We start from the raw sequence: 27,062 nt of genomic DNA on the forward strand, positions 1-27,062 counted from the left end.
CTGGGGCGGGTCTGTAAATAAAGCCAAAGTTCGTGATTTCTTGGTAGCACCCAGTCTCTCCTCCACACACTCGATTTCGATATTTACAACGCCCATAGCAGTGGTCGGAAAGCTAGTAATGGTGCCAGTTATTACACGTTCCATGTTTGGCACAGTTGGGGCGGTACATGTTCTCTTACCCGTAGCGTAGCAGAGTCTTTTAGCAGTGATTGCTGCACGGCGTGTTCATCGTAAGGGGCCAAGGGGGGTGGCCCAGCCTGGCCTTGATCGGCCGTGGACGGGCACAGATAGGCCCGCGCTGTGGGAGTTTGAACAGCGCTTTATAGCGCGGTGGCGGCACGGGAGAAAGCAGTAGACAGCCCCTCATCCTACTGGGGGCACTGGATTGAGGACTGCAGATCCCTGCGCCCACAAAAGTGTCCTAGGGATCCCCATCTTTGGTATAAGGTCGGAGCTGAGAAGAAAATCCATGTTCACAAAACAAACTCTTCAGACTATTGCGTCACACTGAAGCGAATGACTAGTTCGTCAATATAATCCAGGTCACCATGACCCAAAAAGGCTACAATGGAAACTGACGATCCCATTACAGCGCTCCGTGCAGCCCGAGGCTGTCCTGAGCGGAGGATCCAGCTGCCTCACTCGGATCCTGCCCTGATCCTTTGGGACGACGCGCACTGTAGGAAAACCGGATTCTGTTTAGAACCGAAGGGTGAAGCAAAACATGTTTGAACTTCGTATCGTTAATTCAGCAGAAGAAAAGTAAGGAGTTAGTGGATTAAACAGTTTAGACAATAACAGATTTGCATTCAGCTCTCCATTTCTTGAAGTAATTAAACTTTAATTTAGGTCGGAAGAGGCCAGCGACTCCACAGTAGTTTTGGATTAATCAAGATTGTCAACATGTCTGTCCTGGTGCCCGATGCCCCGTTTGACATGTGACAGCTAATGGGGCCCGCGACCCGCCACTAGTGTTCAGGCACACACTCCCAGTGTATGGAGTTCTGCTCAGTGTCACCATACATTAGTATGGGGAAATTCAAGGGGCTCCCCCCAATGTCAGGAGGAAGGTAATTAAAGGTTGCCAAAAGGACCTGGGTACTGTTGTGGATTGGGCGCTTGTAATGTTGCCAAGGCCGCAGTGCACCAAGGGATTTTGTTCCAGTGTCCATCAAACTTTACTTAAAGGCTTAAATTACAATTATCCAAACATCTTTCTGTTGCAATAAACCCGCTGCTGCCATTACAAACTGCCTTTATTAAGACTATAAGACAGTGGGTTGCGAGCCATGTTTGGTGAGTCACAGAAGTCCTGGTAGAAGTCACATTTAAAGCGTGTGCTCGACTTGTAATTCACTCCTTCCCAGTCCTAGAGGTCAAAAATACTTTGTTTACAAACTGCATGCAACATGACCTGCTGCTACGCATGTTCATGTTCCCAGTGATGTGTGTTTCTAGTCATTTTCGTATTTATATCATGTTACAACAGATTCACCAGCGTTCCAGTACTCTTCAAAGATGGGGAGATACAATACACAGACGTGGAAATATGTCAGTGGGTGAATATATGTCGAGACAACGAATTCCGTTGCAACGCATGCCTTTACCACGCATGCGTTACAACGGAATGATTTTTCCTCGCATAATCTTTACCACTAATATTCCTTTACCACGCATACTTGCATGGTAATGGAATACTCTTGGTAAAGGTTATACCCCTCCCCTGTACCCTTACGTGATCCCCCTTCCCCCAATACTTTTTTTAATTATCCCTTCCCGTTACCCTCAATATATATATATATGTATTTTAAATTTGTATTTCCCTTACCTCTTCACGTCGTCTCTTCGTTCTTCTTTCCTGATTTACGTTATACGTCTTAAATTTGAACCGTCATTTCCTTTCTCATAAAACGACGTCGATTTCCTGTCCTTCCCCACGTTATTTGTATTTATTTATTTGGGGGGGGGGTCCTCCCCACCCCCCTTTTTTTTCTTATTTTTTACTTTTTATTTTTTGGGGGGAGACCCCCCAAGCCCCCTTTTTTTTCTAATTTTTTCCTTTAACTCGCATCTTCAACACCTTAGACAGTAAAAAAGGACTACACTAATGACGTAGGACGTAGCAGACGATGAAGGCGGAAGAAGACTTGCGTGGTAAAGATGTTCGTTGAAGAAGAACGCGTGGTGAAGACGTCTACGAGGTAAGTGTTGCGTGGTAAACGTTCCTCGTTGTAACGCCATCGTGGTAAAGGATGTTTCCCATGCTCAAGGGTACTCTGTATGACCGTGTCTCTTAGATCAGTGCATCTCAAACCTTTTAGAAACACCACCAAATTTTTTAAATGACAAACGTTTGTGACCCACTTAGCTTTAAAAGACATAAGGCGTGATTTTATTTTTACTTTAAAGAAGTCTGCTGCCTGCGATAACGACCCCTGCTGGCCGGAGCACAGCGCATCTGTCTCCATTGTCAAGTTGTGCTATTGCGCAATCATACATAGTCTGGTAGAACATATTCATGTTTTTGAACCCCAAGGACTTCCTTCTGCTTGCGTCACGGATACTAAAATGAACCCTGAAAGCTCAAATTAAGCTCGAGAGATGATACCCGGGTATTCCCGACCTTGAAATATCTGCAGAATCTGCGTTTCTGTGTTCTTTGCGGGAAACATCCTTTACCACGATGGCGTTACAACGAGGAACGTTTACCACACAACACTTACCTCGTAGACGTCTTCACCACGCGTTCTTCTTCAACGAACATCTTTACCACGCAAGTCTTCTTCCGCCTTCATCGTCTGCTACGTCCTACGTCATTAGTTTAGTCCTTTTTTACTGTCTAAGGTGTTGAAGACGCGAGTTAAAGGAAAAAATTAGAAAAAAAAGGGGGCTTGGGGGGTCTCCCCCCAAAAAATAAAAAGTAAAAAATAAGAAAAAAAAGGGGGGTGGGGGGGCCCCCCCCCAAAATAAATAAATAAAAATAACGTGGGGAAGGAAAGGAAATCGACATCGTTTTATGAGAAAGGAAATGACGGTTCAAATTTAAGACGTATAACGTAAATCAGGAAAGAAGAACGAAGAGACGACGTGAAGAGGTAAGGGAAATACAAATTTAAAATACATATATATATATTGAGGGTAACGGGAAGGGATAATTAAAAAAAGTATTGGGGGAAGGGGGATCACGTAAGGGTACAGGGGAGGGGTATAACCTTTACCAAGAGTATTCCATTACCATGCAAGTATGCGTGGTAAAGGAATGTTAGTGGTAAAGATTATGCGAGGAAAAATCATTCCGTTGTAACGCATGCGTGGTAAAGGCATGCGTTGCACAGGAATTCGTTGTCTCGACATATATTCTTGAGCATTCTGTACCCCAAAAGTCGTGCAATAATGCTGAATTATGGCGTCCATAAGAATGGTGTTTAGTCTATTCCAGGGCCCACCTCCACTGACCCATGGACAGGTGGCCAACTCCTTAGCAGGAGAATCTGGGGCTTCAAACTGTGCAATCCAGAAAAGCCTGCTTTCTGTACAACATCACTAAAAGTAACCAGAAACTGTAGACAGCACCGGCAGCCGCAACCAGAGGAGACGTGCATTAGGAGCAGCACGTCTGCAGTCGATGTAGCCCCATCATTTATGTAAACGTTTTGGAACCCAGCTTACTGAGCATCAACACCCCTTATCTACAAACCAACTCCCCCCAAGGCCCCCGTGGAACGTGTCAATGTGATGCAGCTGAATGCACGGACTGTCTATTTGCAACAAAGCTAGACAGGCCCACAAACGGGAGTCACCCACGGGTTGGAGCGCCGCTTGCGTTCGTCGCCGTAGGCCAGATTCCGGCATTCCTTTACACTGATGACCAAGGCCTGGCTCTTCTGGTCGTACTGCAGAGAGAAGATGATTTCTCCGGTGACAATGACATTGCCAAAATCGCCAGCCTCGCTGTAAAGACTCATCATGCTTCCCAGAGTGCCCTTAAACAGAGAGAACAGGAAGACACAAGTTACTCACGGAGGCTGGGGGCGGGGTCAAACTGACAGCAAGGTGGGTACCACTCAGTCAATATAAGAAATACAAAATGTAAATATCAAATTGAACATTTCTTATGATATGGACAACACACCGAATCTGAAAAACATACCTGCAAGTATGGCCAGAAATACGTCAGCCAATCACCAAGCATATCATTTATTGGGGGATGCTATCTTTTAATCATTCAAGAAAGGATACAGTCATTTGAGCTTTGAGAAACGGCCTGTTTGTGGTATGACTGAGTCCTGAGGTGTACCAGGGTTGGTGCTGAAAGGCGGCGATGCAGATGGGGGCAGAGATTATCCTATATCTACCTCAGAGGAAGGTGTATTCGAGCCTTGGATCGGTGACTGGATGCCAGGTTTGTCTAGTTTCAGTAGGAGGGATTGGACCAATGGTAAGGTAGAGGCCACTTTAACCACTCGAGGTCTCAGAGTCTTTTTATTAATTGGTAGTTTTATTTATGGGATTACGAGGACAGAGGGGTAAATGCCTGACGTTGTAGAGCGGTAGTGATGAGAGCCCCTTCAGATGAGGAGACCATCACTGAGAGACCTTGTTCGTGATGGTTACAGCAGGACAGAAGGAGAAAAGGATGGGTCATTTGCCTTGACCAATCTATCAAATTGGTAGATCAAGAGCTAATTAAATAAAATAAAACAGTCTGATATCTGCCGGTGAGTGAAGAGTTCTTCCTTTCGGTAAGGGTGGTGGTATGGGGGGAGTCTTGTTTCAGAGGTGGTGTTACAGCATCTTTGTTTTGAAAGTGAAGGTCTGAGCTGGTACTACGAAAAGCATGATGGAGGGCAGAGGGATTGACTTCATGATGGTGCACTCCAGGCTGGAGTATTTTGGATAGATATGTATTGGGAATGCTAATACCCAGTGCTTAATTTGAGCTAGTGGTTTCCGGTGCTCTGCACTGCAACTTAATTGGTTTCCAGTGATGGGCACCTGCACTTAATTGTCAACACTGCACTTATGACAGTCTGCCACATGGTGGCGCTGCTCATCTAATTTAGAGATGAGCATAACAACGGGTGTTCATGAATACAATATACATTAACAAGCATTGGCATAGCCAATAGGTCTCGCCTTTGGGACCTTATAAGTATTTAGTTATGCAGCAGAATATCATTGGTACAACAGCATCAACTGTTGCATTGGCTAAACACTTATTAGGTCCCAAAGGCGAGACCTATTGGCTATGCCAATGCTTGTTTTGTTATGGGGGCATAAATAACAGGAGAATGAAAGTCAGTCAGTCAGTGAGTCAATTAGTGAGAGTGAGAGAGTCTGAGTCAATTAGTGAGAGTGAGAGAGTCAGTTAGTCAGTTAGTGAGAGTGAGAGAGTCAGTTAGTCAATTAGTGAGAGAGTCAGTCAGTGAGAGAGTCAGTCAGTGAGAGTGAGAGAGTCAGTCAGTGAGAGTCAGTCAGTGAGAGTGAGTGAGTGAGTCAGTCAGTGAGAGTGAGAGAGTCAGTGAGAGTGAATGAGAGTGAGTCAGTCAGTGAGAGCCAGTCAGTGAAAGTGAGAGAGTCAGTCAGTGAGAGTGAATGAGAGTGAGAAAGTTAGTCAGTGAGTGAAAGAGAGAGAGAGTCAGTGAGAGTGAATGAGAGTGAGAGAGTGAGTCAGTCAGTGAGAGCGTGAGAGTCAGTCAGTGAGAGTGAAAGAGAGTCAGTGAGAGTATGAGAGTGAGAGAGAGAGTCAGTTAGTCAGTGCGTGTGCGAGAGAGTCAGTTTGTCAGTGAGTGTGCAACAGAGTGTCAGTCAGTGAGTGTGTGAGAGAGAGTCAGTCAGTGAGTGAGTCAGTGAGAGTGAAAGAGAGTCAGTGAGAGTATGAGAGAGAGAGTCAGTTAGTCAGTGCGTGTGCGAGAGAGTCAGTTTGTCAGTGAGTGTGCAACAGAGTGTCAGTCAGTGAGTGTGTGAGAGAGAGTCAGTGAGTGAGTCAGTGAGAGTGAAAGAGAGTCAGTGAGAGTGAGAGAGAGTCAGTTAGTCAGTGCGTGTGCGAGAGAGTCCGTTTGTCAGTGAGTGTGCAACAGAGTGTCAGTGAGTGTGCGAGAGAGAGTGAGTCAGTGAGTGAGTGTTCGAGAGAGAGTGAGTCAGTGGGTGAGTGTGCGAGAGAAAGTCAGTGAGTGCGTGTGCGAGAGTCAGTCAGTGCGTGTGCGAGAGTCAGTCAGTGCGTGTGCGAGAGTGAGTAAGTGCGAAAGTGAGTCAGTGTGAGAGTGAGTGAGTCAGTGTGAGAGTGAGTGAGTCAGTGTGAGAGTGAGTGAGTCAGTGTGAGTGAGTGAGTCAGTGTGAGTGAGTGAGTCAGTGTGAGAGTGAGTGAGTCAGTGTGAGAGTGAGTGAGTCAGTGTGAGAGTGAGTGAGAGTGTCAATGAGAGTGTCGAGTGTGTGAGAGTGTCAATGAGAGTGTCGAGTGTGTGAGAGTGTCAATGAGAGTGTCGAGTGTCTGTGAGAGTGTCTGTGAGAGTGTCAAGTGTCTGAGAGTGTGATAGTCAGTGAGAGTGAGCCCGCCATTAATGCAAGGCATTGTAGTTAGGGTGAGTACTCTAAAGCTCAACTTTCATTGTGACAATGGTTCGAATATAAAACCGGTACATATTTGCAGAGTTTAACGATTTGTGGCTATTCCTAATGCTCTGAGGATACTACATTATTATATGCAAATAAATACATGCAGAACAAATAAAAGAAACAACTATAGTGAAGACTTGAATCTGCATGTTCTGAAAACCTGTAATATCCCATCTTTCAAAAGAGCACAATCAGCAGCTGTTTTAAAGCACTTGTGCGTGTGCTCGTCATTGCTAATTTATATTAATCAATTTCATTTTAAAGTAATTCAGTTACGATAGAGAGACAGCACATCGGGTAAGGATTACAACACACCTGGGAAAACACGTTAAACTCTTATCTTATCAAGCCCGGGAGTGGTGCGTGCGTGCGCAGTCTTCACTTTTTCAAGCACTCCACTTGTGCTTATGGCGCGCCGCTGCACGCTCCCGCAAGGTGGATGCCGCCACAAGCACGAGTACAGTGCTTGAAAAAGTGAAGAACGACGGCTAAAGGCCCTCCAATGCAGCGTATGCGCGCTGCGTAGACGAGACCTAAAAAGCAGGTGCCGAGACGGGTCCCTATCGGGCTCTCCATGATTGCCCTCACCCTCCGGGTGAGAAAAAAGTCTTAACTCTGCAGCTGGACCACTCATCACTGCTTTTGGGGTAACTTCAAAGCAACTTGTTAAAGTTCTTTCACAGTCTCATTTCAGAACTAAAAGGACTGTCATATTATATTCAACGAAGTCATAGTTGCTGCTTATGCAACTAACAACCATTGACAAACCAATAGTTTTGGCTTGCTGTAGGTGTAATGCTATTTGTTGTATTATTTATATATAGATGCAATGACAGAAGCAGCAAAATACAAATCAGGCAGCACACTATGCTAAGCACAGATTTTTCGCTTACATGTTTTTAGTCACGCCCTTAATTAAATTGGCCACGCCCCTTTGAGAGAGCCCCCAGTTTTTTCATCCCACTTTAAGCCCTGGTTGAAACCCTTTTAGAGTGACCAGATAGAAGTGTTTGCTTTGATGTAACATAGGAGACGAAAAATTAGATTTTACAGTGTTTCTCGCATGCTGAGCTGACGCCGTCGGGGTGCAAGTTTCAATCTGTGAAAGTTTCGATCTCTGAAATGGAAGGGCTCACTGCAGGCTTACCATTAAGCAAGGTCACGGCCGTAGCTTAGTCAGCGAGATTCAGGGGGTGTGAATCACATTTCCCAACTAAACAAGCGGAAAAACCAACTAAGACACAGGAGACCCGATCCTGGACCCTTACACCCATTTACCAAGCCAAGTATGCATTTATTTGAGGGGGTGTCACACTTCAAACACCCCACTGAAGCTACGTCCCTGAGCAAGCTCAGACTGTGCGCCAGGGGTGGCGTCAGAATTCACTTCTAACTGGTCTCCTGGGAAGATTTCTTAAGGGCTAGGGGCGCGGAGTTTCAAATGAAAGGTCAACAAAAAGCTACACTAAAGTGTTAAAAGCGACGACTGACCGCGTCACTTATAATCAGTTATGTACGTGGCTAGCGAGCTGGATAACAGCCAGACGGCGGGGCTCACAGGAAGAGCGTGCTGTCACGTGACCGGAAACCATGCAAGGCAATATTTCACCCAACAGGCAGTCCCTCGATAACCACTTCCTTTTCTGTCTATGCCTACCTACAATACACATATGGGCCAAGGATAGCAGTTCTCATGCTGCGTGTGTATCTGGCTGCACTAATCAGATCATACCAATGTCTGACAACACTAGTGAGACATCAGTTAGTTTGATCTTTTTCCAACTTGCAGAGATTTGAGAAAATAGAAGAGAGGGAAGTAATACTATAGAGAGGAAAGGTATTTCCTTACAGCATTGAATAATAGGATTTTATAAGAGAGAGGGGTAAAATAAAATTATTTTGTGCTTTGAAACCTACGCGGCTCCCTGACTAATCTGCGGTTTGGCTCGAACGTGCACCATCCTATATTATATAAGCAAAACGTAGAAACAGTGTAAGGGGGTTCAGCTTGTCATCCCTGCCTTCTGTAAACAGACACAATATGCTAGTGGGTAATGTTTTCAGCATGCCTAGCTAGACAAAGCGAAACTGATCGCGATCTAACATCAAAGCGGCCGCGAAAGTTAAAGTAATTGCGGTCAAGCGCGGCGCGCCTGCGCACATGCACTGTAGCTGTATGCTGGCCTGGTAGCACTTTTTGGAGCCCTCTCAAAAAGTCTCACCAGACCAGCACGTGCACTGGGTCAGGCGAGACCTAAAAATTACTACCTGCCTCCCCAACCATTCCTTTAGCTTTGGGGACCTGGAATAATCTGAACTGTTGTATTTACATGCGAGAGAGATGGTTAGTAGTTTTGGCAGCAATGACAAGGGCGATGGGTGGTGCAAGCCGCAGTGGCCTCCTGGTCAGAGCCCTGGCACTTAGTATTTTACAAATTAAGCACTGCTAATATCTTTTTGCCTTGTGGTGGACAATTTGCAGTACCCATGAGGGATGCATAGGTAGGGGTTCAACTTTATGAACTCTTTACCATGGACTTCTGATTCTCTGGTAAACAGTAATTCCAAAGAACTAAACATTTCTTCACAGAATTGCTCATCTCAACCAACTCCTACTGTCTCTGAGGAACACAGGGCTATTCACTCTCCAGTGAGCATTAGATAAAACATCCCATTTACTGACCAATTCACAAAATTCAAGAATAGGAACCATACATTTACAGCAAAGAAAATGACCATTTATACCCCTTTTTTGAGTTTGCAGAAAAGACACAAATGCACAACTTTTGAAACCTAGTCAAAATGATCTGTACACAAAGCAGCAGCAAGCATGTTTGGTGCTGGCAGAGTAGCAGCATAACAATGATCTGTGAGTGCTCGGTCTCTACAATTGTATATTAAAATGTGCTTCACCTAAATTAGTTTTTTAGGTCGAGCATTCGAGACCTCTTGTATATACTTTAGTATATATATACTTTAGTATATACTTATATGTGTATGTACTTTGTGGCTTCCACTTAGGGACATTTGTTTCTGTTCAACTGCCTCTATTTAACTGTCTTGATAAAAAACGACCGGCAGTGGTCAGTAAGATACCAGAATTGCTTTCTTCTGAGGGACTTTAATTTTTTTTTCTTCTGGCAACTGCCTCTATTTAACTTTCTTGATAGAAAAAGACCAGCAGAGGTCAGTAAAATACTTGAATCACTTTAGCATTCTCTAGCTTCCAGTCCATAAAAATTGTCTTCCACGAGCACCCATGGACAATAATATTTTTTTCAAATCTTGTATTTTCGGAGATATGACCACTGAAGGCCCCGATTTTATATTAAAAACAGAGCTTTCGACTATACCATTTCCCGCTGAAAGGCAATATTTCTCTCCATGTGTTCCCATACCTGGTGTGTCATGCAGTTTGATGCTTACTTTCCCTCCATGTTAAAGAACAGTAGATGTTTGAGCACTCAGGCTAATGTGCCACATAGCTAAATACATACAAGGTCCCAAAGGCAAGACCGATTGCATTGCAAATGCTTGTTTGTTTTACTTTTGCTAAGGCCACTGTGATTTGATGCAGGAACTGCACCAGTGGTATGGAAGGTAAATGCCATAAGTGGGCTGCAGCGTATATTAAAACCACTCACAAATGTGATAATCATATACGGCTGCCAGGAATATCACTTATGTCTGGGCTGCAGTATAAAAGCACTGCAGAGGCATATGGCAAGGAAGAGTACCTATACCATATCATATACATTAGCCAAGTCAAAATATAACAGTGGGGCATACAACACATTGGAAAAAACATATGCACTCACAGTAAACCAGTCCATAAAACTGTTTTCACTGGGTAGATAAAGCTACTTTTACCAAGAGCAGACCTTTTTATGAACAAAAATCAATTTTTCATTTCGGTGTGGGAAAATGTTAGAGCAATCATAAGTTATTTTTCACTCATTACAGTAGCTTTTAATACTTTCAGCTTAAAAGTAACTTCTTAAAAGTGAACTTTGCTCTGCTGAGATTAAAGTAGTATAGAACTAGCTAGCTTCTCAGCCCTACCCAAGAGAAGGAATACACATCCTTGGTTGATTGATTAACAGCCCTCCCCAAGGAAGAAAATGGCTTTGCGTCTACAGCACCGAAGATCTCTGGCCTCCACTCCACGAGTGACCCGTGGGCCAGTTTCCAGTGTGACTGCTCGAGGCTCCTTCGCGATCTCTAGCCCGTTGGCTAGTGGGTCCCCATGAAGGCAACTCCTCTTCTGATTGGGCTTTCCTGGTTGCTCCAGACTTGCCCTGACTTACCCTCGCTGGGTGAGTCCCTCAGACCTTGCTGGTCTGCACCAACGTCTTTCTTCTATTTCCACTTGACTTGCCGTTGCCAAGGATTGTTGGGTCCATTCTGGTCGCTGACACGGCAGCACTCGACAGATTTCGTGGGACAGCTCGAATCCAGCTCCTGGTCATCATCGACGCCTCCTGGAGCTCGTGGCTGAAGAGTCAAGACACCCGTCAACTCACCTGAAGCACCGGCATCTGTGGGCATTGGACTATCGTGCCCCTGGTCACTGGTAAGTGACCCAGACTATCCCCTCGGCTTTCAGGTTCCTTCCATCCTCGATCCAGGCTTGGATCTCTTCGGACACTTCTCCTCTTCACGGCAGCAGCACTTCTTTGCCAGCTTCCATTGAAAATTACGCCGCAATCCGACACCATTTGACACCTATGCACCCGGCTTCCCTGGGTGAGGTAACTCGAGTACTCCGGTGCTCCCTTGGGTGTTGGCCCTAGACACCTAATTCCAAAAGGGTTTGCTTGTAGTCATCCTCTAAGTGTCCTTAAACTCTTAATTTCCAACCGCGACTTACCCCATAGAAGTTAACGGCGATTCGCGGCTGTGTTCTCACACTGCACGCGTCCCCCGTGGGTCCCCTGTGTCACTGCCTTGGGTGGTTTCTTGTGGTCCAAACACTTCTACAGGCTCTAGGCCTTGTGTCTAGTTCAGTCGTGGTTCTTATACCACTTTATTGGTATATGGTTTGATACGCCCCTAGGGCCCAAATGTGTATTTGTGCTTTTACTGTTGGAAACTGACTTGTAACTTAAGTACTTCGAACTCTAGCCTCATAAAGAGACTAGAGGGGTGTGTTTTATCTTAAATACATACATTTTAAATATATACCTGGTGTGGTTGTCCTTTCATTTGGTCATTCAAGAGTTTATAGACTGGTAAAACAAGCTGCTTTACATTCCTTCAAGACTTAGCCTGTAGGCTGCTCTCCATAGCTACCACTAGGATAGCTTTCAATAAAGGTTGTCTTTAACCTATCACCATAAAGGGTTGTTTGGACGATAACTAGTGGACAGCATATATCAGGCCAACTTCTCACACCCAGTAAGAGGGAAAGTTCCAGTACTCACAGATGGAGGAGGGGTACCATTTCTACAGGACGTGATAGTCATCTTGGTAGAGGGAGGGACTCTGGGATGTGTTGAAAAAAAGAGGTGGGATACTGTGAGAAAGTAAGAAGGATTTGGTGTAGGAATTCTCCAATCAGTGGCTGGTGAACAGGATAAAGCTGCCACCCTCACCTCCTCAGAACATTCTAGGACCTGGAAAGAAAACATCTTGACGAAAGAAGACTTCACGTGATTGCTGGAAGAGGTTTCAAAGAGTCCTTCCTGCTGGCACACAGGGACCGTCATCTGCTACAAGGGCAGAAAAAGCTCAAAAGTGATCAGGATGACCAGCAGTCAGTGAAAAGTGACAAATTTCTCCCACCCTCGTAGGACTGGAACAAGATGGGTAGGCTTCCCTGGGAGGGTGCACTCATGGCAGGCAATTATTAAAAGGTTTGTCGCGTGTGGAGCGTTTTGCTGCACTGAAAAGGCTTCAACAGGACCCTAGGGTAAAGATATCTAGCCTTGCAGAGCCCTGGCCAGCAACAGCGTTCTGCCCTAGCCAGCTGCTGGATTCTGAGAACCAAAAAGTGACCTCAGTGGCTGAGGAATACAGCTTCGTGTCTCTTAGGGATTTTGGAATCAAAACTAGCAGCTTCAGCAGAAGTTTGACAACAGTGCATCCGACAGTGAGGAACCCTCAACAACTTCAGCTTCTTTCCATGTTCCTCTGTAGAACTTAGAGTTCCGGAAAATAAACGAACTCCTAAAGAAAAAACTTTCAACGGTGCGTCCGCTGAGCCTATCTGACCCTGCGGCCAGACGTAAATTGCATCTAGGACAGAAATCCTGATTGGCGTTTTGCGTTTTCTTGGTGCTTTTGCCTCTAAAGTTTAAAAAATGTTAGCTCTTTTCACCTTATCTGTTTTTAATTGTTTTACTTCTCTCTGCTCATTAAAATATTTCTCGATTTTCTAAATTACCCTGGGAATTTTCCTGGGTTTTCATTACTTCACAATTACACTCTCGAATATGCCAATTGTATTTACACAAGGCTATTTGTAATAAAACGTGTGACTATGTTTTTATACCTACTTAAATATCATTATTGGACATGTACATATATTACAAATGAACGGCACATTTAACTTAACTATTCAAACAAGCATAGCCTTGTTCTGAACTTGGTACAACGAAGCTCAAACTGCAGATTTAGTGAAGTCAGCATTTTAGCCACAGCTGGTTGTATCTGTATTTCAAGGCCTTCTCATATTCTTCCCATGAGAATTGTCTGGCACCTGCGTGTTAGTGTCTGTCTATCTGGAGTGTGTTTGCCCATGTGTTCTTTCCTTTGCTTACTGCATTGAGACAATTTGTATAAAGGTAGAGCGAAAAGGTAGAGCTATTATGCTGGCTGCCTCTTTTGAAGCAAACGTGTTTGACTTCTGTGTTTGTTTATTTTCTTTCACAGACCATGGTGCATTGTGTGCAGGAAACATCATCACTGGGAGATTGAAGAGGGCAAGCGCTGACCTGGACTCCACGTCCAAGCACCAGAGGTAAGCGGGAGTGTAAGCATGGTGAACCAAACTGAGGTTAAGTTTAATTGTGTTTATCATTCACTGCATTTCCTTGCCTCACATGTCCTGTCTCATGATGTTTAGGATGTGTTGAAAGCACCCACAAGTGTCGGCTGAGTTTGACAATACAAGATAAAAGACTGGTTGGGCAAATAGGGATGGGACCTTATAGCCTATAGGAAAGATGGTGTGTGTGTGAGTGAAACCAATTCAATAGAGTGAGAGGGCTTCAGAAAAATAGGGCAGGAAGAGAGAAAATAGGCAAGAGTGCCTGGACCCTAGAAGGATGAATGTGTGAGGGAAAAAGGCCCTCTGATTTAGCTGCACTGCCCCATTCACTACCCTCTACAGCAGCATTACTAAGGACAGGCTGAAAAAGGGGATCTTTGGGTACTAGTGTACGATACCTTTCCTTCCTCCTTCCACAAGATCCATTCGAGAAATAACTGAGGCACCCCTTACCTTACATTCTGTTTCCTTCCCCTACATTCTGTTTCCTTCTTCACATCCCTCCCCCAGATTAGCTTCGACATAAGACCGGCAGACCTCTTGCTTTCAGATTATGAATGAAGGAGACATAATGGGAGCATAAAAATTCAAGCATAATATACCTCCCAATGAAAGGGACTCCTCCCCATGCTATGTACCATCAGTGCTCTAAAGTCATGTGTGAATCTGTGAAACAGATGGTGCAACTCACTAATGAGGATGGGAAGAAATCCTTTCCTGAGCATGGTATCTTTGATCTAGGCCAGTTGAGTAATTTGGGAAAAAATTAAGGATCCTACAAATAAGACAAATGATGAGTAATGGCATGCAAGTCAACAAATGCAAACACGAATCCCAAGTGCATGGTATGAAACGGGCCCAAGTGAAACTGGAATAACAAGTAATTCACCTTAGGGACAGAGTTAAAGCTTGTGCTTCCACTGACCTGCTTCCACTGACCTGCCTCCTCCCTATCTATTTCCCCTATCACTGAAACACAAGAGAACAAGGAGGAGTATGAGATCTCTAGGGAGGAGGATTTACTGGGTATTTTCCCTATGCTAGTTGATAATGCTGGAGAAGCACCCGTGGATGCACCAGTAAATAAGGTAGACCCAGTGGGACTGCGTGAGGGTGGGGCATGAGGCAATAACTGTTAGACCTGGTATCCTTGGTGTAGTTTCCCCCTAACCTTTTGCCTTCAGACCTCCTGTTTTTGCTAACTTCATTTTTGCTGGCCTTATGACTCTGCACACTTAACCAGTGCTAAAGTGCTTGTGCTCTCTTCTTCAAACATGGTAACATTGGCTTATGCTCAATTGGCATATTTAATTTACTTACAAATCCCTAGTAAAGTGGCATTACCTGTGTGCAGAGCCTGTTAACTAAATGCTACTAGTAGGACTGCATCACAGATTGTGCCACCCACTTAACTAGCATTTTAATCATGTCTCAGGCCTGCCAGTGCAACCTATCTGTGAAGTTTTTAAATTGTCATGTTGACCTGGCAAATTAAACCTTTTCTAGACCCAAACCTTCCTTTTTAGTACATATAAGTAACCCCTAAGGTAGGCCCTGGACAGCCAAGAGGCCAGGGTGCAGTGTATTTAAAATGTTGGACATGAAGTTTTACGTGTTACATGTCCTGGTAGTGAAAAACTGTTACTTTTGTTTTTCACCACTGCAAGGCATTCTTCTCCCATAGAATAACATTGGAGTGACTGTATTACATTTTATAAATGTAATTACAAATGGGAATGGGTAACCAGTTCATGTTTGGTGTCTCTGGAATCTCAATTTAAAATCCTAACTTATGGTGACGTCTGATTTTAATTGCAATTCTGAAAATATCAATTTTAGAAAGTTGGCATTTTCTTGCCGTAGTCATTTGGTGTCTGCATCCTGTCTGTGGGTCACATGACTGGGTGATGTGGGTGACAGATGGGCTTTGTGTATTTCTGTTACACAGCCACACACAACGGAGAGATTAGGTGTGACTGGATGGGCCATCACTGGCAGGATGGGTGGAAGGAGCTGGGCCCAGTCCCACCTACACTTGAATAGGCTGTGCCCTGTCTTCACACAAAGAGCTCCATAACCCCTGGAGCCAGGAAGACAGGGCTTCTGAGCACTTCAAAGACACACCTGAGTATACATTCTGGACCTCAGACACAAACTCTCAGTTCACTTCTGGACCTGTGGATACTCTGCTAGAAAGAAGACTTGTTGTGCTGCGGAAAGGACTGCAACTCTACTGGTCTGATACTCTGAAGGAACTGCTGCCCTGCTTTGCTGACTGACTACCTGCTGCCCTCTTGCCTGCAGAAGGAGAACTGAACCTGCAACATCATCTTGAACGCAGGACACCAGAGCGACTCAAAGTGCTAGTCTGCTGGCCTCCTGATCTGAGCCTCAGGGACATAAAAGGCTCCCCAACATCCTGTACCAGCCTCTGGACCCAGCTGCAGCGAGTTCGACACCCAAGTGGTGCGCCTCAGGTCCTGGACCTTTGGTGTGGCTCAGCGAGCTGAAATCAAGTTTTCGGGTCATTGTGAAAGGGTCTGTTCTCACCGGGACCTCGATGTTCGCACCACAATTTTACACGGAGTGTCTCCAGCTTGACTTTTCTCACTCCAGCATTGACCCCTAGCGGAAGACAGCCAACATACAGCTCCAGCCCATCTGTCCGCGATGCCCAGGCTGCTCTTCATGCAACGCACATAGCCTCCCATAACACCCTCTTTGCGGCCCTCTCCAACTCGAATGAGACTTGCGGCGTGGTATTGAGAAGGCAAACCTTCAGTGGGACTAGTCTGGGGACTGTAGCCTAACTGTGCTCCCATCGCAGTCGGCCTGAAGTTGTGTCTTTGACCCGGCCAAGTACGACCAGCTATCCAGAGTTGGCGCTCTGTGCATTTTGGCGCTAATTTCACTAAATCTTTGAAAAATAATTATCTCTGGTTCTTTTTTGATAAACAAGTTTTTATTGTTTTGAGTGATACAACATAAAAACTTTGAGCCTGTCGAACCACCACCATACAACAACATAGCATGAGAACACGCCACATCCCCGCCCCCCCGAAACCCTCCCCCTGTCCCCTCCCCCCCGAACCGCACGCTCATAGTATATTGCCCAACCATTTCCCCCAGACCCTACGGTATTTTTTTTGGCAGCCCTTCGCCTGGTAGAGAGTCCGTTCCTGTGCCGCACACCAGTCCACTCCGGTGCTCCATTTGGCCAAGCTAGGCGGCTGCGGTTGCTTCCATGCCGCTGCAGTGTCACGTTTCGCTACCATTAACGCTGTCATGAGGAATAAATTCTCTGCGCGTGTACCATCCAGGCCCTCAGTGATGCCCAGTAGGGTGTGTCTAGGGTCATGTGGCACCTCCCACCCCAAGACCTCCGTCAGTTCGGCTTCTATGCCCCCCCAGTTCCGGACAAGACCACACCATGTGGATGAAGTCGGCCGGCTCAAGGCCACAACGGGGGCAAGCTGCTTCAGCGGAGAGGCCCGCACGGTGCAGGCGGGCCGGTGTGAGGTATGTAGTGTGGAGGTAATAAATTTGAATAAGCCGCAGTCTGGCGGAGGCCGTCACCAGCCTGGGGGCCATAAGGGCATCCCGCCAGTCGGCCTCGTCCAGGGGACCCACCCACCCCTCCCATCGTTCCTTTAGGCCTTCCCGGGACATGGGGGTGTTATTAATAAGAGAACGGTAGATCCTGGAAATACCCCCCCTCCCCAGGTTGCCCAGCATGACCTGAGCCTCCGGGGGGCTGTGGTCCGGCAGCCGAATGTCCAGTGGGGTGTAAGTGCGTATGGCGTGTCGCAGTTGGAGGTATCTATAAAATTGGGATGAGTGGAGGGAGAAGCGCGCCTGCAGTTCTGAGTATGAGCACATGCGTCCCCCCCGCCAGACATCTCCCAGCTGGGAAATGCCGAGTAGCTCCCATGATTTAAAGCCCTCCAGGTCCACAACGTCCCGCAACCATGTCCCGTGCCAGAGGGGGGTGGCGCGAGTCAGCTTCCCGGTCCACCGGGTGTGGCAAAGCGCCGCTCGCCAAGCCAGGAAGATCGCTTTGGTGATGTCTGGGCAGGAGGCAGGGACGGGGGCGCCGTACAGGCGGTCCTGAATACGGGAGAAATCCAGGTCCTCTAATTCCACTCTATAGGCCGGATCGGACCTTCCCCCCCCAAACCAATCATGGACGACCAGGAGGCGGGTGGCCAGATAATAGAGGTAGAGATCGGTCATGCCCAGACCCCCATCAAAGGTGGGCAGGCGACATACCGACAGGGCCAACCGCGGTCTCCCACCACCCCAGAGAAATCTGGTCGCCATCCCGTATCTCTGGTTCTACTGATTGGATTGTTTTCATTTTGGCCTGGTTTTATTTATAAAATTCTGCTCTATTTTCCTAACCTAGTATGGGATCCTTTTTGTGTGGTGTTTTCATTGCGTTACTTTTTAAAGTGCTGCACAAATACTTTACACATTGCCTCCAAGTTAAGCCTGACTGCTGTGTGCCAAGCAACCAGGGGGTTGAGCACAGGTTAATTTAGTGTTTGCTTGTGCCTTACCCTGACAAGGTTGTCATTGCTGCTTGCCCAGGGCTCATACCTCAGTCAACCAGTAACCCTATTTGTCACAATAATGCACAAACGAACACTGCACTGTAAGCAACTGACAGTAGAACGCTAGATGCGGGTGCACAAATAACTAGGCATGATGCAGACTTCATTTTTTTGGAGAAGTCCACACAGAGAGGACATACCGTCCCAGTTGGGTGTAGGGATCCTTGGGAATGCAGCCTCTCTATAACCCAAGGCTATTTAACTAAAGACCGACTGGCTAAGATTCAAAGAAAAGGCAGAGGCAGCTCCTTACTCTACCAATGCAAATGAAGAAGACCCCACTTTACCAGTTTCTGACACCCTCCTTCCATTAAGAGATTACCCTGCCTCTCAGGATAGAGTCACTGTTAATATCCCCTGGATCCCTTATGGTTCCCGAGCATAAAAAAGCAGTTGCCTAACATTAGAGAAATGCCTACAGAGTTCCTCAAAAAATTGCAAGGTGTGCTTGAAGCGTACAGGCTTATCTGAGTGGACCTAAATCAATTAGTGTGTCTGGTGGTGTCCAGTGAGGTGAGACACAAATTGGTTTGGGAAGTTAAGTTGGCTGAGACAGGACCCCAGGAACGATGGAGCCCTAAACACAGCAAAAAATGCCTTGCTGAACTGGGCTGCAGATGTGTGCCTAGTGAAAACTGACTGGACTAAGATTTGTAACTGCAAGCAGAATAAAAGTGAATCCTGAGCAGATTTAGAGATGCTCAAGGAAATGTTTTAAAAGTATTCGGACATAGTCCGTCAGATGGAGATTGTTGAGGAAGCTGAAAGTGCTACTTTTGTGCAGGGATTGTTATCAAGTGTGAGAAATAAATTGATGACTAGTTGTATTGGATGGCAAACTAAAAAGCTGACGGAATTAGTGATGGTTGCAAACCATGGTATGGCATCATGAGAATGAAAAAACATCTGTTGAATCTAAACGGATGTCTTTTAAATTACAAGAAATGAAATGAAAAGCAAATTTGTATAGCGCTACTAATAACCAAGAGTATCTAGGTGCTCGCTTAGGGAAGAGATCACAGACATCTAACAGTGGACGTTATAGATTAAAAAGCCAGATTTTTAGTGCTTTACTGAAAGCCAACAATTGAGTTTCCTTTTTTAATTCAAGTGGGAGGGAATTCCAGAGTTTGGTGGTTCCCACAAGAAAACTTCGACCACCCCATCTAGATTTTTGGAATCACTACAAGGTTGTGAGCTGAGGTAGACCTCTGCGTCCGAGCTAGAATGTAACACTGAAAGTTGCGTTTAAATAAATTGGTCCGAAGCCATGCACTGCTTTCAAGGCAATGCACAGGGCTTTAAAATCAATCTGTTTCTTCATCGGAAGCCAGTGCAGCTGTCTAAGCGCTGGAGCGGCAGATTTAAGCTTGGGGATACCCAGAAGCACTCTGGCAGACGCGTTTTGCACAATCTGGATTTTGGTTAGACACTTCTTTCTGATATTAACAAATAGGCCTTTAAAGTAGTCAACCTTAGAAACAACAAGAGCTGTAGTTACCATTTTTTGTAGATTCTGAGGGATGAAAAGGAAACCTTTCTGAGAAGTTTCAGTGTGAAGAATGCGGCTGAGGTGATAGTATTAATGTGACCCTCAAAAGAAAGTTTTGTATTAAAGGTTACTCCCAAGTTTTGCACCTACTTACAGGTGCAAGGAGAGGGCCAAATTCCTGTGGCCAAAAAGTTGGCAACCAAAAAGACACGTGGTTTCCGAAGAGAAGGACCTCAGTTTTATTGGAGTTAAGCTTCAAAACAATTGAAAGCCATCCCTTGGAGCAGACAGTTATGAAAGCACATGGCAGTGTCATAGGAGCTACTGGCCACTGATACTATAATTTGGGTATCGTCGGCATAGGATATTACAGAGAACCCCAAGGACGGGATCATTTTTGCCAATGGGGCAACGTAAATGTTAAAAAGAGACGGGATCAGTGCTGAGCTCTGGGGACACTGCAAGGGAGTGTAAAGGTAAGGAACTTAAAATCGGCCAATGCAACAAATTGTTCACCATCAGCCAGAAATGGTTTAAGCAGTGACAATGCACAGCTCTGGATTCCTATTGAGTCAGAAGCGTATTGTGGTTGACAGTATCAAACATTGCGGGTAGGTTCAACAATACTAATGACTCGTTTCCCCCAGCATCTACTGTCCACCTTACCTGCTCTGATGCTGTGAGCAGTGCCAGTTTGGTAATATGATGACTTCTGAACCCATACTGAGTAGGGTTGAAATGACTAAGCGTCTCAACAAACTCAATTTCTGTATTCAGAAAAAGGAAGTCTGGAAATGGGGCAGTAACTATTTGTATCGGCATTATCCATTTAGGCTTTTTTAAGAGTGGAACAACTGATACTAATTTCCGAATGGTGGGAGAGATACCTGAGGAGAACATTCCTTTAAAAATGGTTAAAGATGTTTCGCAAAGACATCTGGTGCTAAATGGAAAATCTTGGGGAGGGCGGACGGGGGGGGGGGGGGGGGGCAAGGGTCGTGGGGGGGAACCAGACTTAGTTTGAAGAAGTAGGTTTTGGACTTGATTAATCATGAGATGTGAAGAACATGATAAGGTAGGGGTGTAAGATGAGTCCACTACAGTATCTGGAATGTTGTCTGTAGTTACCGTTGTAGACTTCAAACATTGGGTTACATTTTTTCCGAAGAATGGGTGCTTGAGAGGTTGCTATAGACTTCCTTTATTTTATCCTAGAAGAAAATTGCAAGAGCATTACAAAACTCTTGGCTAGTATTAGTTTGTATGACCTCTGGTGGTTTAGCAAGTTCTCTAACTGTGGCAAACAGTTCCTTGGATGAGTATTTTGAGGCTTCAATAGATGTAGTGTAAAGGCTCCATAAGAATGAATGCTTTATAGATTGTTAAAGACCGTTTATACACTTCTTTTTCCATGAAGCCATAGTGAAGTCTTCGTTTCTTCTCTAACCAGTGACAAGTTTGTTTTTAAAGCCTAAGGCTTTTTGTGAACTAGGGTTCCGAAGGCTGAGATCTCCAGTTTAGAGGTATTTTTTTCCCGGTGCTATATTATTTACCAATCTATTTGTCCATTGATTAAAGGCGATTGCAGCCTCATTTAGGTCATTACTGAGCAGCAAAATATTTTGAGAGCGGGACGTCTCCAAGGCTTCTGCTATGACGGCACTCTATTGGCGGGTCAGTTTGTGAGTTGTCAACCGAGAGCTGGTAGAGGGTGACATAGGGGTGTTAAGATTGAACAAGACCACATAATGGTCGGACCAGACCAGCAGGATCGAGTGTAAGATCTGGAGCGAGTGATTGTTTGAGAAAACCCCACCCAGTAGCACCCATAACATGTTGCTAGAGACATATGCTCTCCATCACATCAATAAAATGAGCAGCATCTTCATCTTGGGTGTCTTCTAAGTGAAGTTACCCATAATGGTGAAATCTGAAGGTTGGGCGATGATGTCCAGCATCTGGCCCCTTTGTATGCAGAAATGCTACTCGTTAAATGAGTGAATGTTATTAAGTTGAATTTTAAAAGACAGTTCTTCAAGGATCTTTGCATTCATTTGTTTACGACAACACTTCTGAGTGTACTTCAATAGATCACGGCTAGACCCCTGCCTCTTTTCCCAACTAGATCTTGTCTAAAGATAGAAAAGCCAACCGGTACAGCAATTGATAAGTGTAGGCCAGAAGTCTCGTCCGCCCAGGACTCAGTTATAAAAGCAATGTCAATGGCTTGTGTTTCAATAAAATCAGAAAACTCAAGCGCATGCTTAATCAGGGAGCGAGCGTTGATTAGCGTGCAGCAAACTAGCTTCGCGAGGGGGGGTGCTTTTTGTGCAGGGCATGTGCTCTCTGTGTACGTTTTGGTTTTTAATTTCAAAAGTGAGTTTGCATTCTGGACATATCCAACAGAATGTGAAGGGAAGGAGACAGGGAGCTCATGCAACAGGGAGTTCTGTTTACCTTTGTCACCAATTTAACTCTAGGGATGTCCGGCACAGTTTTGTCCCTGCTTGTTTGAGCAACAGCAGAAGATGAAATGCAATTATTAAGAGAAATTGTCCCCAAGTTGTTGCCCCACTTTTACATTCAATGGTCCATTTTAAATCATATTTGTTCCTTTACCTAAATCCAATACAAAACCATCATTGCTTGTAGGAAATCTCTGCTTCCCAACCCTACTATGCAGCGTAAACATACACACAAATACATAATCGAGTCTCGCACTTGCTGTTATACCCACTACAATGGACTGAGAGGAAATATGAAATTGGTTTCATTCTAGAGCACAGATCGTAACAGTTTCAAGCAGCTTTCCCCACCTGCTCATCAAGTTTTTGTTTATCAAAATTGAAGTCTAGGGTTTTTGTTTTTACTATTGGTAAAAACCGATTTGTCCAAAAATTACGGGCTGCTGTACAGAATTGATAATATTATTTAACCTACAACTAATTTTGGAAGCATGGTTTGCCAAATTTAAAGTAACGTAAGTTTCTGGGTTTGTTACCCACTATTTTGTCTAAGCAGGTTCAGGCGGGTACAAATATACAACTGGGCAAAAATAGTCAGCGACTTACAGTTGGGGAGGATGTACCGGTGGAACTGTTTGTTCCAAACTGCATATATTTTTTGAAAGTTTAAAATATCTGAACATATTAGAATGCTCTCTTAAGAAACATCTACAGAAAAAAAACAGGAATATTTTCCTCAAAATAAATTGGAAATGTGCAAATATATACACAAACTCTAATTAGGGTTTGTATCTGTCTTATGGCAAAAAGAGGATGGGATATTTGTATGGATGTCATAAACGTAAGAGACAGGAATACTTGCAAACAGTAAGGAATAGTACAACTAATAAATCTATATTATACTAGGAAACCCACCATTATAGATCAATCACGTGCGCTTAGCTAAAAACGTTCTAGAAATATCAAGTGAAGACATCAACCCCCTGCTCTGTATATGCAGCCCGTCCTAACGGCCCATAGTCACAGGAACTTTTACGGACTTACCGAAGATGTGCCGCTGCGCAAGCTGCTCCTCTTGGCGGTCTGGCGGTGGATCTGTACCAGGCTGTCAATATCTTCCTCTTCATCCTTGACAGGAAGACACAAACTATGTAAGCAGGCACCAAATACACAACAGGATTCATAACATGTTCATTTCCCTCCCCACTGGCCTGAAGGCCAGATGAAGAGGACTATTTTGCAGACAAAGCACCACCATGTTTTAGGAATTCAAATTCAAGTACTCACTTCTTTGTAGGGGAAAGTACCTTCCTAGGAGAACTTAATAATATGGGTCCACCAACAGATAACATGACATGGCAGGGGGGAAAAAAAGCATAGTCTCGCTGGTGGGGCATGCTGTTTCTTCTGCTCTTATGCAGAGATGCATAAAAGACGACTTCCACAACCGGTCATGGTTTAAAGGGAAATGGAATGATGTAACTGGATGCAACAGGAAGCTTACATGCATAAGAGGGAGAAACCCTCCTGAATGAGATCGCCGAGAGGAAAGGAAATGATGAAGTTTTGTGTGTTTTATTCAAAATGTGCATTATTATTAGAGTGCTGAGCAATTCATCTACAATTGAATTCACATGTGTATACAGTAACTAAGCTAATGTAGCTGAAACAAATTCGCTATGAATGGTTAAGGAGTGTTTTCCTGGCTTATACTAACTAGATCTCAGTTAGGTCTCAATGCTATCTTGTTCAGAATGGATGTCATAGTATCATGTTTATTCTCGGTTTGCATTACTGTGACAAGTAGTTCAGCAAGTTGGAGATTTGTTTATTTTTTAATGACACTTTCTTAAAGAACTACAACAAATAAACTATAACAAATTTCCAAGGATCTTCTGCTGGCACACGGCATTGCCTTCATTGACAATGGTTCACTGATGTTTATGTAACTAATGCATTCCGACTACTCTGGATAACATTTGGTCAGAAGGGCTGAATATTCATGTAGTAGGTTAGTGCTAAAGGTGTAGGGTTATGTGATGATTTATAAATCTGTAATTTGATCTGTTAAAAATGTAATTCTTTGTCACACCACAATGTGTTTGCAGTTCTAATTCTTTCAAATGATGTAATGGCTATATATAAGTAAGTGGCTGGAATCAAAGTGGGCATAAAGAGAGGGTATTAGACTGGGTGAACGTTTTATCTGCAATAGATAAGGAGTCAGACAAAAAGAAAGATGAGGATTCTGAAAGGGACAGACAAAAATAAGGAAAATGATGAAGAAGATAATTCTTTAAATTACTTCCTCCTTACACAGATGGTGCTCAGGCACAAAAATCTCAAGTACTTGATATCAATATGAGTGAAGAGCCAAGCACAAGTAAGCAGGGAATAGTGATGTTTACACTACCAAGTGTAAATACTATTGCAACTGCAAGCACTTCTCAGAGCGTACACTGACAGTTTTACCTGTTTCTACTGATAAAACAAAGGCTGTAGAAAAAAACTACTGTTACTTTTGTTGAAGTGGTGGCTGCTAAACCACCTGAGAAGAGTGAATTTAACATTGCTAATTTGGGACGCACATGATGCAATGAGTGGAAACGAGGAGTCATCTAGTGCAAATGTAGGCTCAGGGTCAAGTTAGAGGGTTTGTGAATTAATATGAATTTCAGTTTGCTGAACAAGAGCACTGCTTGCACATCTGTGGGAAAATAGGGCACTGGAAGTACAAATGTAGACAGAACTCAGATCAAATTCTGCATAATTTTGCTCTTCAGATGCAGCGAAATGTAAATCCGCTGCAGACACAATTAGCTACCCTTGTCCATCGGACTGCTATGCAGAACTTGCTAAATGAGGGGCTGTTCCATATAAATATGCCCATAGCTCCAGTGTTGCAGCAAAACATGGGAAACAAGATATCATGCAATCCACAGTATCAACAGAATCCATTGATTCCTAGCAACAACCTTCCCATGTTTTCACCACATACAATAAATTCACAAAGGTTGACCTAAGATTGGGGTGATGGAGGGTTGCATGTTGTGCGCAGTCCAAGAGGCAGACCAGAGGGGGGCATGTACAGATGCTGATGTTACTGGTCAGCCTGTATCATTCATTTCTGATTGATACTGGTGCTACCTGCTCCATAGTATATTCCATGGAGGTTCCAAACCTACCTCTCTCTGGAGAAGAAGTCCAAGTTATCAGAATCTGCCATAAACAGATTACTAATCAGGCCACAGCGAATGTTTCAGTTAAAATAAGGTCAGTGGAGAACAGTCATTAATTCATATTGAGTGATTCATGTCATATTAATCTACTTGGCAGAGATGAATTGCATGACTTATTGCTCACTGGATGATGGTATTTAAAACTCGAAATGAGGATTCAGTATTTAAAATAAATAAAATCACAAGAATCAAGGGTTCAGTTGTTTCCAGTTCTTAAAAAATATGACCGGCCTCTTGATTTAAGACATACTGTGAAAGAAGAGGTATGGGATTGCACAAGAAAGGAGACAGGCCTGACCAAATGAGCTAAGCCAGACAAAATCCACGTCTAACCAAATGAAATTTACCCCATAATGTGACAATACAAAGTTTCACAAGAAGCAGAAAAAGCAACGAAGGAAAAATGTTAGAGCAAAGCATTCTATGGGAATGTAGTATATTTAATAATCAAGAGTTTCTGTCTGTATGTGTTTTGGACTTCAACCCTTCGCCGTTTCCTGTTTCTTGTTCCTATTGCCGATACTAAATATTTTTAAATGGTTAAACAACCTAACTAGGATACTAAAACGAATGAAACAGGTGTTGTTTGTAGTTTAAGTTAAGGGGAGCACAAGCTTGTTAAAGAATATTTTGAAAGTGTGAAAATCTTGAGAGACTTAAATGATGAGTTCAAGATTACAGGACAGACTGAGGTTGAAGAAACAAATTTAAATTTGCATCTGAGATTAGGAATGAAGCATGAGCGAAAGGGTGAGTTATGTTATGATGCGTCATGAACTTACAGGAGTTAGTTCAATGGAGTTTTCTGGAAAGAGTCAGTGTGAAAGGAATTATATTGTTGGTGGAGAATTTCTGATTGGTGAAGAGCAAATACTAAGGGAAATTTATTATGTGTGTGGAAAGACTGCTTATTTTAAACTGCCTTGTAATTGAAAAGCCAGTTGCTACCTTGCTTTGGTATTTCCGAGGGATTTTCAAGTAAATGAAATGAATTGGATAAACTGGGCTCGATGTGTTAGGAGCTATGATTCTATCTATTGGAGTGGCTATAAATGATAAGAAAATTACATGTTTATCTACCCTTGTAGATTGCTCTGCTTCTGACACTACAGCTGCATTAACCCAGATAAATAGCACATTCTTCTAGTATTGTAACGAAAATCGGTCAAAGAATCAGAACAAGTCCTTACGATCACGTCTATTTCAGCAAACAAACATAGTGTGCGCGAGTATCGAGTAACCGGAGACTGCTCCAAACAGTACAGTAGTACTTGGATTATCACACTGTTTGGAGCACTCTCCGGTTACTCGATACTCGCGCACACTATATGTTTGTTTGCTGAAATAGACGTGATCGTAAGGACTTATTCTGATTCTATGACCGATTTTCGTTACAATACTAGAAGAATATTATCCCTCGATTGAAAATCGAACTTTCATTGAGCCCTGAGGAATTTGATGGGCGATAAACCCAGGACGAAACACGTGTTGGCTGGCTACCTTTTGATTATATCAGCTATGTACTGTGACGTTTAAGAATCACCTATTGACAAAATCTACGATTTTGATTGAAACAAGAAAATAAAGAAGATCCTGCATGATTGAGGATATGGACTGATATTCTTTGAAGAAATCTTTGGAAATACA

General features: G+C 44.1%; 1 protein-coding gene across 2 annotated transcripts in view; it reads right to left on the reverse strand.

Moving 5' to 3' along the window:
* Positions 1-27,062, reverse strand: part of SYTL4 (synaptotagmin like 4) — a 559,448-nt gene that overhangs the window by 66,814 nt on the left and 465,572 nt on the right. For both annotated transcript variants that reach the window (XM_085607791.1, XM_085607792.1), the window contains 2 exons: positions 23,221-23,304; positions 3,805-3,983 (listed from right to left, as the gene is read on the reverse strand). In XM_085607791.1, the coding sequence (XP_085463917.1) occupies positions 3,805-3,983; positions 23,221-23,304 (263 nt within the window). The remainder of the gene's footprint in view (positions 1-3,804; positions 3,984-23,220; positions 23,305-27,062) is intronic.

This window comes from Triturus cristatus, chromosome 5_2 (assembly GCF_964204655.1).
Source record: "Triturus cristatus chromosome 5_2, aTriCri1.1, whole genome shotgun sequence".
Lineage (NCBI taxonomy): Eukaryota > Metazoa > Chordata > Amphibia > Caudata > Salamandridae > Triturus > Triturus cristatus.